The sequence below is a fragment of the Chiloscyllium plagiosum genome, chromosome 23 (genome assembly GCF_004010195.1).
Source record: "Chiloscyllium plagiosum isolate BGI_BamShark_2017 chromosome 23, ASM401019v2, whole genome shotgun sequence".
Lineage (NCBI taxonomy): Eukaryota > Metazoa > Chordata > Chondrichthyes > Orectolobiformes > Hemiscylliidae > Chiloscyllium > Chiloscyllium plagiosum.
The window spans coordinates 45,624,128-45,636,473 of record NC_057732.1 but is presented as its reverse complement, the minus strand read 5'-3'; the positions used below and the strand labels follow the sequence as shown (position 1 = coordinate 45,636,473).

The 12,346-nt window shown below is 40.5% G+C and overlaps 1 protein-coding gene across 22 annotated transcripts in view; it reads left to right on the top strand.

The window, feature by feature from the left end:
• Positions 1-9,304, top strand: part of celf2 (cugbp, Elav-like family member 2) — an 874,451-nt gene extending 865,147 nt beyond the window's left edge. For all 22 annotated transcript variants that reach the window (XM_043714095.1, XM_043714096.1, XM_043714089.1 and 19 more), the window contains 3 exons: positions 3,245-3,388; positions 5,456-5,626; positions 6,965-9,304. In XM_043714095.1, the coding sequence (XP_043570030.1) occupies positions 3,245-3,388; positions 5,456-5,583 (272 nt within the window). In that variant the 3' untranslated portion in view covers positions 5,584-5,626; positions 6,965-9,304. The remainder of the gene's footprint in view (positions 1-3,244; positions 3,389-5,455; positions 5,627-6,964) is intronic.
• The last annotated feature ends 3,042 nt before the right edge of the window (positions 9,305-12,346 follow it).

Sequence of the window (12,346 nt, the reverse complement as noted above, 5' to 3'; positions counted from 1 at the left end):
GAGCACCATAAGAGTGCAGAGAGAGAGAGAGAGAGAGACCCTGACAAATTGAGATTCTCCTCATCCTCTGAGGAAAGACTGCTGGGTTCAAAGAGAGTTTAGCAGAAAATCAATGTGAAGGCATTCCACAAGGATGGAGTAGAGCATCTGACAATTGAAAGAAGTATGAACATTCGAGCAGAAGGAAGCAAGCTTTTATTTGGAGATTGTCTGTTGTGGTTTTCAGATTAAGGGATGTAGAACTCCTTCTGCACTTGGCATTTCATTCAAAGCTCAATTATAGCACAGTCAGATGGGAGAGATGATGGCCTAATGGCATTATCTCTAGACTATTAATCCAGAGACCCTTGTGGTGTTTTGAATCCTGCCATGACAGATGGGTGGAATTTGAATTCAGTAAAACAAAAATTGAATTTGGAGCTAAAGTTGACCATGAATTCATTGTTGATTGTTGGAAAAAACCCATCTAGTTCACACATGTCCTTCAGGAATGGAAACTGCTGTCCTTACCTCGTCTGGCCTACATGTGACTCCAGGCCCACAGCCATGTGGTTGACACTGAACCGTCCTCTGAGCAATAAATAGTGGCCTCGCCAGTGATCCCCTCATCCTGTGAATGAACAAAACAAAAGTTACAGCTTCCTGTTCAACTTCCCTACCAAAATGTCTTCGCTTCAAACAAACCAACTGTGCGAAGTTAACATTGTATCTTACCCCAGTCTAGTCTTCCTGTGGCTCCAACTATTAGTAAACAACTTTTGTGTTGATGGGCAGCTTTGTCCTCCAGACCAGTGATTCTCAAGCATATTTTGGCCACGGCCCCATTTGGAGCTCAACTCAGGTTCCAGAGCCCCCCTTTCAAACAGGATACAACACAAACAGATAGACGCGCTGATCTTCAGATAATGAAGCAGGGAGATAATGGATGCGAGAACCTTGATTGAATACATTGACCCAGTGCAGTCTGATTCATGACTGACTCTGAAGTGAAGCTGTGTGGGAGGAGCCTCAGCAATTAACTTACCAGGTGTGTTGAATTCAAATGGTGTGTTGGAAAAATATTATAAATAGGAGGGAAATTATTGACTCCAGTGAAGGTTGTTGCTTGGGTATTTCATCAGTTCAGTTACCAGAGCCCCCATAGCCCCCCTTTTCACTGTTTTCAGTCTGTGTCCCCTTCAAGTGTGCCAGGGCCCCTTAGGGGGCGATATGGCCCCCAGTGAGAATGGCTGCTCTAGACCTCTGCCTGTGATAGAGTGAACAACCATTTGGGTGAGAGCCCTGAGTCTGTTGTTGAATCAAAGTCTCCTCGTCACCATCACAAAGCATACAGCTAGCTGGAATAAAGGAGAATACAACTGGGTTTAAAGCAGTGGAAAGTGCTATTGATGGTTTGATAATGAGTGATGATAATTGTGATACTGAATTGATAAAGAAACCATTGGTATTAGATTGTCCATGAAACAAATTAATATAAATTTAAGAATAGCTATTGTTAATTAATGTTATTAACATTAAATCATTATTCTTGGCATTTGATTGTGAAGATTATCAATAATATACAATGCCAATTTATCTAGGTCTCTTTTTTGTTATAAAAGTGTCTCCTATTTTCTTGTTTTCATCGCCACTTTAAAACAAGTGCGACCTCATTACCCCTTTAATAAACATCTCTAACATCCAACACACAAACACACACACACACTTTATTAATCTCGAGTGTCCTAGAAATAAATGGGTTGTGTGTGCTGGCTAAGTGCTGAGGCACTTTAATCAATGTGTGGGAGATGTTATTGCCTTGTGCACTTGGGTCAGCCAAATTTGTCACCTAATTAAAACCAATAATTCAGTTGCATGAATTATTACCTGACAGTCTAACATACCTGGCTACTGCTTGGAATGTTTGTGTTTAGCCTTAAATGAATCCCCTATCCCATGCCCTGAAGAAATGGTAACTCATTAATGAGAGGTGGAATCTTCTCAGCTCCGTCCTGATTAAGTCAAGGATGGGAAGACTTCTGATGACTTTTCCTCGCTCACTGCCAGTTGTGGTCCTTAATGGCCATACGTGTCTCATTGTTAGATTTGGAGTGATGGGTGCTCTTGTTCAAAGGCTTTCAATGCCTGATCCAGAGAGCTGGCACCAGGAGGAAGGGTCTGTTCAGAGAGCCCAAACAGTATGTGCCCACCTGCTCCTTCCGTTAGGTTCCTGTGGCCTGGGATCCAGCAAACTCTGGGTGGCATCAGCTACAGCTTCCATAGTGGCGCTGTCCTTCAGATTATTCATTAGTGAATGACTGCCCACTGACTCTCCATGAATGGGATTTCCATCCCTAGGATCAAGCAGTACCATCACCATCACCACCCCTACCCCCGGACTGGATGCAGGGGGCTTTCCCTATGAGAGCTGACTCAGATCTCCCACTAGCTCTCCAACCAGAAAAGATTTACCAGGATGTTGCTGGGAATGGAGGGCTTGAGACATAAAAATAGACTGGGACATTTTTTCACTGGAGAATAGGACGTTGAGGGGTGACCTTATTGAGGTTTTTAAAATCATGAGGGGCATGGATAAAGTGAATGACCAGGGTCTTTTCCCGAGGGTGTTCATGAATAGGAAAGGTTTGGAGGGATATAGGCCTATCTACTGGGAAAGTAGGACTAGTTTAGTTTGGGAGTATGGTCAGCATGGACTGATTGGACCGAAGTGCCTGTTTCCATCTGTATGACTCTTCAACCAGGGTCTGGTCAATACTTCACTGATATGTTTTGACAGGTGTCAGTGCTGTTCATAAGAATGTATCCTCTTCTGAGCTGCGTTCTACCTTGCCTGTCATACAGGACCTGTGCTAAGGTATTGAGCACAGTAGTTTAATAATACATAATATGTATTTCACTAGTCAATTTATTTAGTCCCGCAAAGGGATGGGGTTTTCCAGGGGTCATCTGTTGCCACAAGGGGTCAAGCTGTTTCTCCCACAAAACCCCTGCCTCCTTACACTCAGTCTTAAAGATTAGGAGCAGAAGAACCTTCCCAGTTTATGAAGACATGACTAGGAGGTAACCACGTATCTTGTCAGGGTAGTGTGGAGTCTGGATTATATTTGCGGAGCCCTCATGTTTTGACTGAACTAAAGATATTCTAGCCTCAGAATTAAAAGTGAAGCACATATGTCAACTTAAATGTGTGGAGGACTTCTATAATCTTCTGTCTGTGACTCATTTTGTTAAATCTCATCCTCAGGGCCAGAAGGTGCGAATCTGTTTATTTACCACCTTCCCCAAGAGTTTGGCGATCAGGACATCCTACAGATGTTTATGCCATTTGGAAACGTTGTGTCTGCTAAAGTCTTCATTGATAAACAGACCAATCTTAGCAAGTGTTTTGGTAAGAATGTGTGAATGGATTTCATGTAATCCCAAAAGCAGAGACTGGGCTGATATCTGATGTTCTGATCATGTGCACGCAAACTGTGATGGCTCATAAAAATGGATCTCAAAATAAAACGGAGTCACGTCCTCTCATGGTTCCATTGAAAACGGAGAAGGCAGTTCAGTAAACTCCCTGTTATCCAGTGCCCAAGCATCCGGCATTCTCATGCAATAAACAAACATGTCAAGAGAAATTTGCCCTTTAATGGCGTTTCTTAAAAAAAAATGTCTGTTTGAACTTGGTGAATCATGTTCCAATGTGTTTATCAACTTGGCGAAAGTGAGTACTGCAGATGCTGGAGATTAGAGTCGAGAGTGTGGTGCTGGAAAAGCACTGCAGGTCAGGCAGCATCTGAGGAGCAGGAGAATCGACGTTTCGGACAAAAGCCATTCATCAAGGATTTCTGATGAAGGGCTTTTGCCCGAAACATCGATTCTCCTGCCCCTCGGATGCTGCCTAACTGCTGTGCTTTTCCAGCACCAGACTCCAATGTGTTTATGTTCAGCCACTAAGTGGTAGTTCTCTCAGTCACTACTAGCAGCGCTCTCCAGCTTCCTCCCTCAAGCAGGCACCATTACAGTGCAGCTTGTGTGTACTGTACTAAGTTTCTATAAGAGTAGTTCTCATGCAATTAATAGATTCACATAACCGGCCCACACCTTTCTCCATTTACTATATTAAACGAATTGATAGGCTATACTTTGGAATCCTGCTGTGTCCTCAGTTCTGGTCTTACCCAGACAGTGGTAGACATTCTGCCAAGGCCTGAGCTTCCCTCTGTTAGACAGAGAAAATCAGCTCATGCTCCTCATCATGTGCCAGCAGCCAAACTTAGCTGTAACTCCACTGCAGGGAGTGATGGCGTCATGGTAATGTCACTGGAGGAGAACTGCATAACACCAGGCTAAAGGTCTGGAACATGGCGAAATTTGAATTCAATAAAAATGTGTAATAAACAGCTAGCTTAATTATTTATTAGATTAGGTTAGATTCCCTACAGTCTGGAAACAGGCCATTCGGCCCAACAGGTCCACACCGACCCTCCGAAGTGCAACCCACCCAGACCCATCTCCCTCTGACTGATGTACCTAACATTATGGGCAATTTAGTATGGCCAGTCCACCTGACCTGCACATCTTTGTCTGTGTGGGTTTCCTCCCACAATCCAATGTGCAAACCCACACAGACAGTCGTCCGAGGTTGGAATTAAACCTGGGTCCCTGGCACTGTGAGGCTGCAGTGCTCACCACTGAGCCACTGTGCCCCTTAATCAATGGTGATTGTTATAAAAACCCAGCTGGCTGTAATGCTGGAAGGAAATCTGCCATCTTTACCTGATGTGGTTTGTATGACTCCACACCAACACTAGTGTGGTTAACTCTTAATTGCTCTGACCTCTGGGAAGTTAAAAGTGAATAAATAAATGTTAGCCTACCCAGTGACAGCAGTATCCCATGACAAATAAAAAAAAAAGGTCAAATAGCCTCCCTTCTTAGCATTCTCTCGGATCACTCCTGCACAATGGCCACTTTGGCCAAGATAACAGAGTGTCCAAGTTGCCCTCTTTATGTCAACTATGGGTCAATATCATGTTGCCCTCTCTAAGTTGAGATTTTGTTCGTGCCAAACTGAGAGGACACCGCATTGCCCCTAGATGCCATTTTTAAGCTGAAGTGTTAAGTGTTGGAGTTGGGGAAATGGTCAGCTGACAGTTGACAGCCATTCCATCAGCCAATGAAGAGCATGCTATCTTCCGTTTGGCATGGTACCATGCAAGATGGTACCGTCTCCATCGTGGGAGTGTAGGATGGGAGCAGTTGAAGATAGGCGATAGTGTGATTCTGTCAAGAAAGCACTTGAACAGAGCTGGACACAGCTGGTCAACATTCCTTCAAAGTAGCAAACAGTTTGGGCATGTTCCTGAGATAAGATACTTAGGAAATTACATATCAATCCTCTTTTTAAATGCCCTGTTGTTTAAGGGTTTGTTTTTCCTTTTCTTTTCCCCCCTCCTCCTCCCAGGTTTTGTAAGCTACGACAATCCAGTTTCTGCACAGGCTGCCATCCAGGCTATGAATGGTTTTCAGATCGGAATGAAGCGTTTAAAAGTTCAGCTGAAACGATCCAAGAATGACAGCAAGCCGTACTGAGTCTAGTATGGGAGGTTAATGCTGTTACTTTAGCTTTGTTAGGGTAAGTCCCATGAACCAGCCGTGGCTGAGGAGGATCATTGCCAGCATTCATCAAGAGACAGTATTTAACATTACACTTCCATTTCCCCTCCCAGCCCTCCCCACTACCCCCACACCACCTGTTTTCTTCCCATTCCCGTTACGTTTAGTATCTTAGACCTTATTGTATTAACAGTATTTAATTTTTTGCTTTGTTCCGTAAAACAAAAATCGAATTTTGCAAAAAAAATGTCTTAAAATATTTTTAAAAATAACCGAAATGTGCAATTTAACTCAGAAGCCACTGGTGCCAAACAGGCCCATGTGATTATGGGGCACCAGGTGCTTTATTAAGCTTAACAGACCCAGTTAACATAGATTAGAAAGGCCCCAGCAGTTTACGGGTTATAATGTGGTGGCCTAGTCTGAAAGTGATGCCAAGTGAACTAACATAGTCCTTTATTTTAGTTTTATTTCTCACTCTCTCTCTCTCTTTTTCACTTTCAAAGAGAATTTATCTCATAGGACATGATCATGTTTTACATAATCAGCTTTCTGTGATCAGATCACAACAGTTTGTTTTGGGGTTAAACAAAGGCCTTTTTGAGATCTATTTCTACCACCATATAGGGGCTCTTTTTTTTTCAGGAGGGGGCAAGGGGGTAAAACAAAAGAGGTTAAATGGTAACATTTACTAAAGAATAAATTGAATATGAAAAGTAGGAAAGCCACAGGCCTGTACATTTTATTTGTAAAAAGAGCAGCTCTATTTTTATACAAATTTTTACTGCCTCAGAAAGATGGAAGTTATTTATTAAATACCTATAGTTAATTTATTGGATACCTGAGATAACTCATCCTCTATAATAGTTAGAGTCTGCCTCGTGAATAGTCTTAAAATGTGCTAAAGTGGGAATGAGATTATCCTTGTGTGCGCACAAATCACAACCTTGTACCTTCCATGCTTCTCCTGTTTCTCGTACCCTTTATTTGTGTGGTATCTCATTACTCATAGCTTCCATTATCTAGTCAAATTCAAGTTTTTTTTTAATTTTAATCTTGTGACTTTAATTTCCTTGTTTGTATACTTGTTTAATTAAAAATCTGTATTTCTGTCCCAAAACCAATCCATCTCTTTTCTCCTTTTTAAAGTGTTGATGGATTCTTTTGGGTGTTTATCTGTTGCTGTTGCTTTTTTTTTCGTTAACAGTGTTATTAAAAAAAAATGCAAATTTATGTGAATGGCTCATAGATTCTAATGACTGAGATTTGCATTGTTTCTGCAACCATGAGAATGATTTTGTTCCTGCTGCGTAGACTCTGTGTAATTTTTGACTCTTCCTTGTTTTTTTTCCCCTAGACATCTTCATGCTCGTTAGTTCATCGTTTGCCTAGCATGTCCCTGTGACGTCAAAAAAAAATTCAAAAAAAAAAGCTCATCGTCCCGTCATTGTTTCTGATGTCTTTCTGACCTCACATCATACTTGGTCCTCCTACTTGACCCCTTGACCTAGTTTGACTTTTCGAGATTTTTTGCATGTGACCTCACGTAGTTCTGAATTCTAAAGAGATCAATGTGAAAAACGTAGCTGCATTCGTGTTAAGACTGAAAAAGAAAAAAAATTATTTTCAGAAAGTAAAGCAAGAAAACAATTATATGAGAGAGAGAAGGGAAAAAAAATAAAAACCTGTGGCGGAAATGTTTCTTTTTTTTTCATGAAACAAACTTGAAAGTATTATACAGGGATTGACTTTCTCTCTGGTCACTTAGAAAAGCGATAGCAATATGTGGCCAGTGTGCAGAATGTTGGTTTCTTAATGAAGCAGACTACTTCTGATCAGATGCTGAAACTGGTCAGATATTATCAAGAGCTCTGTAATAATTTTTACATTTTTCAGCCAGTGTAAAGTTTTGATAAGGCCATTTAAGTGGCTCACTTTCTCATCGATATATATAGAAAAGATTAAAACCACTTTTTTTGTAGACTAGTTTAAGATAATTAAAAAAAAGATGACCCATGTTTGGGGAAAGACTACCTATTTGTGTCACCTTTTGCTGAACTGATTCACACCTAGACAATCTGTGGTAAATGCACATTAAATGACCTATATTTTATACTGTTTAAATGTATTGGAGAAGATAAAACAAAGCAGTAAGTGTAAACTTCGTCACGTTGGTAACTATGTGGGTTAAGTTTTGGTGTCATTGCAATTTTTAAGGTTCTATAATTAAGTGTTTCGTAAAACGACACATTTTTCGGTTCACTCGGCAAAAGATTTTTTTGGTGGCCAAAAAAATCTTAACTCATCGGGTGAAAAGGGATAAGAAGAATTATTACAATTCCAGGACAAAAAAAAAATCTTGTGCTTTGTGTGTGAAACGTTTTGACGTCCGATTTTGTTCCTTTCTTTTCATTGTGAGATTAACAGTTTGACGTATTCTTTGTTCAGCAAAATGTGAGATTGGCTTTTTTTTTCTTTTGGAAAAGAAGAAAACAGCAACTTAAATCAGTGGAATTAGTGCCAAATTCCAAAAGCAAAACAAAGGTACTTCCTGCCCAGCGCTTAATTGTGTTACTTGTGAGAAGTAATTTGATAACATGGGTATTTTGTTACTTGAGTGTTTTGTAATAATTCTCTCACGTTTGAAAAAAATTAAAGGAAAAAAAATAACAGATCAAAACCAGAGAGAAAAAAAAGTTTGTTAAATTGCTAAAGCTGTGGTCTTGTTGCCTGAGATTGTTCATTGTTCGTTATTTCTCTTTGTAAAAGCGCTCCATGTTTCCCAACCTCGCCATTTATAGAAGTTGTGCAAGCAAACCTCACAAAAGCTTTTTTCTTATAGTTGTGAAATTTAAAAAAATAAAACAGTTAAAAAAAAAGACAAAAATTTAAAAAAAAAACACCCCCAAGGCAGGAATGTTTCGAACTGTTTTTAAATATAATTAATTAATAATAATTAAGCAGCCTTAGCTGTCTTGTATGACTTTCTAAACATAGCAAAAAACATTTGTCATTCCTCTGTGCATGCACTCAGTATGTAATGAAGCACTAACTGTTAACGGGCCAATATTTCTCTGCGTTGAAGGCTAGGAGCAGTTTGAATCAGTTCAGCTTCCATTGCCTTGGGGACTTATTTCTGGCCCACACTGTCATGAATTCATTTCCCTCACCATCACCCTCAGCCCGTCCCCATCCCCTACCCGCAACAGACATCCTCCCAACACATTGTTTCTGTTTGGTTTAAAATCTTAAGTAAAAAAAAAGGGAAAAAAAAAAGTTGTAGCTTCATTGCATTTTTTGAAAAATGTCTCACAAAGACAAGTGTTTGTGCTCCTGTGATGTGAGATCTGGTGTTTGTAGACTATTATTATCATTTAGGATTAAGATTTAAAGAAAAAATATATAGTTTTAAGTATTTGTTTGAAAAAAGCCAAAGTTAATGCAAACTGAGTGGGGGAACCGCAAGCCCATGTGAGTGCTGTAATTCTTTTTTTGGTGCATTTTGCCTCTGTATGTGATGGAAGTTTTTTTTGAGGGGAAAGGAGTCAACATAACACACACACACTCAAAAAAAAATGTGGGCTTTCGTATTTCTACGACTTGACTGTAATTATGCATTTTGTACCAGTGGAATTTTTTTATACTGGAAATTAAAAAATGGATATTTCTGCGCCTTACCTGTGTGTGGGCCCAGTGATGACTGACTTTGAGTTTAATTTCTGGTTGGTGCAGAGAAAGTGGCGATTATTTCGTTTTAAGAATTAACAAGAAATACTTTTTAAAAGAAGTAAACTTTGGCTTGCTTTCCTCATTTCTTTGCATATGCTTAACTGTCAAGAATTTTTGTCAAAAAAAATGGGTAAGTTTCTCTTCAATTATGTATTGTGCAGTTACATAAGGTATTAGGACTAGCAGTATTCATTCACCTACAGTGGGATAACTGTATTAGTTTAAAAAAAATAGGGGTTTGCTTTTTGCTGTTAAAATCCAAGTTTTTTCCTGATTCTCTGTCTTCATTGTGAACATAACTGTGGAACAGTTGGACTTATTTTTGTAACGTATGTTATTGTGTGATGCAGTTTTTGCTTCTGTCTCAAATATTAAACCATTTTTCCTAATACTCGTCTCTCTTTGTGTACTGTTGGTGGTGTCCATTGTTGTTTGATGTTCAGCAAACCTCACTGTTCCACGTCCTTTTTGTTTCTTCTCTCTGTTGTGTAGACGAGATACTGCCAATCCTACCAGCTACTTCTGTTTCCTCATTCCTGTTTTAATTCAGTATTTAACTGTTTTTTTCCCATTTCTCTCCCTTTTTTTTTGGACAAATACAGCTATTTTATACTGTTACCCAATGCCTTTTTCATGTCCAAGTGATAAAAAAAACAACACTCCAAAAGGCACAGCACGTTAGTATTAGACACAAAGGTGAAAGAATAAATAAACAAGAATTAGGCTCATAAAATGCCATATTATGATAATGTCAGCTTTTATTCGGATGCACAAAGCGTTCAGGTTTTGACTTGTCTTAGCGGTTAACTGAGCATTCAGCAGAGATTCTACTTTGGATCTGAGCTGAGATCAGGCTCCTCCTAGTGGCTGTATTGACAACTGCATCAATCAGTGGTAATGCTGAGCTATTTTGGAGGGGAATATTCCTGTTCTGCGCAAAGCTAGCTGATTTCAATCCAGCTGACCTCAGCAACAATTATTAACCTGAACCACCTTTAGGTTAGGGAACGGGAGGAGATGGAGTGGGGGGAGAGACAGAAAAGCAATTGATTCAGTCAGAGGTCATCACACAGTGACTGAATCCCATTGAAAAGTGATTGTATTCACTGCACTGTAACTTCATTTTGCATCAACCTGCCAGCATCAAAAGCCCACAATACATTCGGCTGAAGTAAACTACAGTAATCTGGTGTAGGCATTCTCCTGTAGACACTGCCAGAAGATGAGGAGAAGGAAAGATCTCCGTTATATGAACACTGGAAAATTTGAGTTGTTCCATTCAGTCTGCCCCACAAGCATTACTTTGTTTCCATATTCATGAGGTGTGGGCATTACTGGTTAGGCCATGCCTAATTACCCATTGAAGTGAGCGGTTTGCTGGAGCATTTCGAAGGGCAATTTAGAGTCAACTACATTTCAGTGGGTCTAGTGTCACAAGTAGGTCAGACCAGAGAAAGGCAGACTTACCTTTTTCAAAGGAAGGTCACTAATGAACCATATTTACAACCGTCATTACATGGTCACTATTAAATTGGCTTTTAACTCCTGATTTTTTTATTGCATTCAAATTTCACCATCTACCATTCAAACCCATATTCCCAGAACTTGGGCTCTGAATAATATTACCACTGTGCAACACATCCTTCTAAACGGTGAGGGGGTGGGGTGTTACATTTTGTCTTCTCAGCACAGCTATGTAATCTGTCCTGGGTGGTGCAAGATCAGGGAACAATAAAATGAAAGTGTTTTCTGGAGGAATTCCTCTGTGACCACCTGAAGATTGTGATTCTAGATCTCTCCCATCCATTGCTCTTTGAACTCCCAAGAAGAGCATTGATCCTGGTGTCTTTGAGAGAGTCTTAGTGTGAGGCCATAATGCACTAACCTGTTTCCTTCAGTCATCTCTGTTTTCCTGGCTCCGTGACAGGTTCTCTTCGGCCGGGAACATGCAGGAAGGATCCCTTTCGCCTCTGCTGCGGGTGTTGTTTCTGCTGCTCCATCTTGTCAAACCAAACGTGTTTCAGTTCTTTCTTTCCTCTCTAGAGTGGGAGACTCTGCTTCGGAGAGGCGGCTTGCCCAGCTTGAGAACTGGCATAACCCACCGCACGTGCAGCAGTGGCGGAACCTGGCGCGAGTCCATCAACTTGGTACCACAGTGGGGCCGAAGCAAGTATCTTAACCTGTGCTCCAAACTTCCACACCATCAGCTGGGGGAAGGGCTTTACTAATGGCTAGAGAAACAGTCAGTTTTTCACTTCCACAAATTGTAAAGGGCGTGGCAATCATCTGGTTTCTAGATAATTTCAGATCAACCCATTCAGTGCTATTATGACACAGGTGGAATTTGAACCAGGCCTGTTGCTCCTGAGGAAGGGACAGTATCCCACTAGGAGCACTCCCCGCTCTTCCAACACCACCCACCCCAAATGGGAATTGATATTGGTTTCTATATTGGGGGTTGGAAGGGAAACAGGGAATTATGTTAGCTTCCAAAGTTACTAAGGGCCTAGTAGTGAAATGAAATACACCTGAGAGCTACTAATGGGGAAAATTTGGTTGCATTGACTGGGAAGAAAATGAAATTCACACAATGCCTTTACAACAATGCTACCAATCCACCAAAAACAGGTGCAGCAACTTCTTCAGAAACAAGAAAGGCAAAATCCCAATAATCTTCTGTGCTTACAATTTTCTAATAATCCGGAAATAGAGAGGGTACCTGAATCATAGCCACTAAGAGGCAACCTGTTAGAGTGCCTAAGATAGTTAATAATATGGAAAGCAGTTCAATGTGGGGCAAGGGCACAGATTCACACACAATTTAAAGACTGAAGTCAGGAGGTGCTCAGTACAGAATGATGAATGTCTGAAGCATAGTTCTCTAGATATAATCTTTGGAATTATGTTCAAACTGTTGTTTTGTAGGAGATGCAATGCAGCAGCTGAGGTGACCTGAGTACTCACCTATGTGCTATGTCAGTATGCTGAGAGGATGTTTTATAAATGTGAC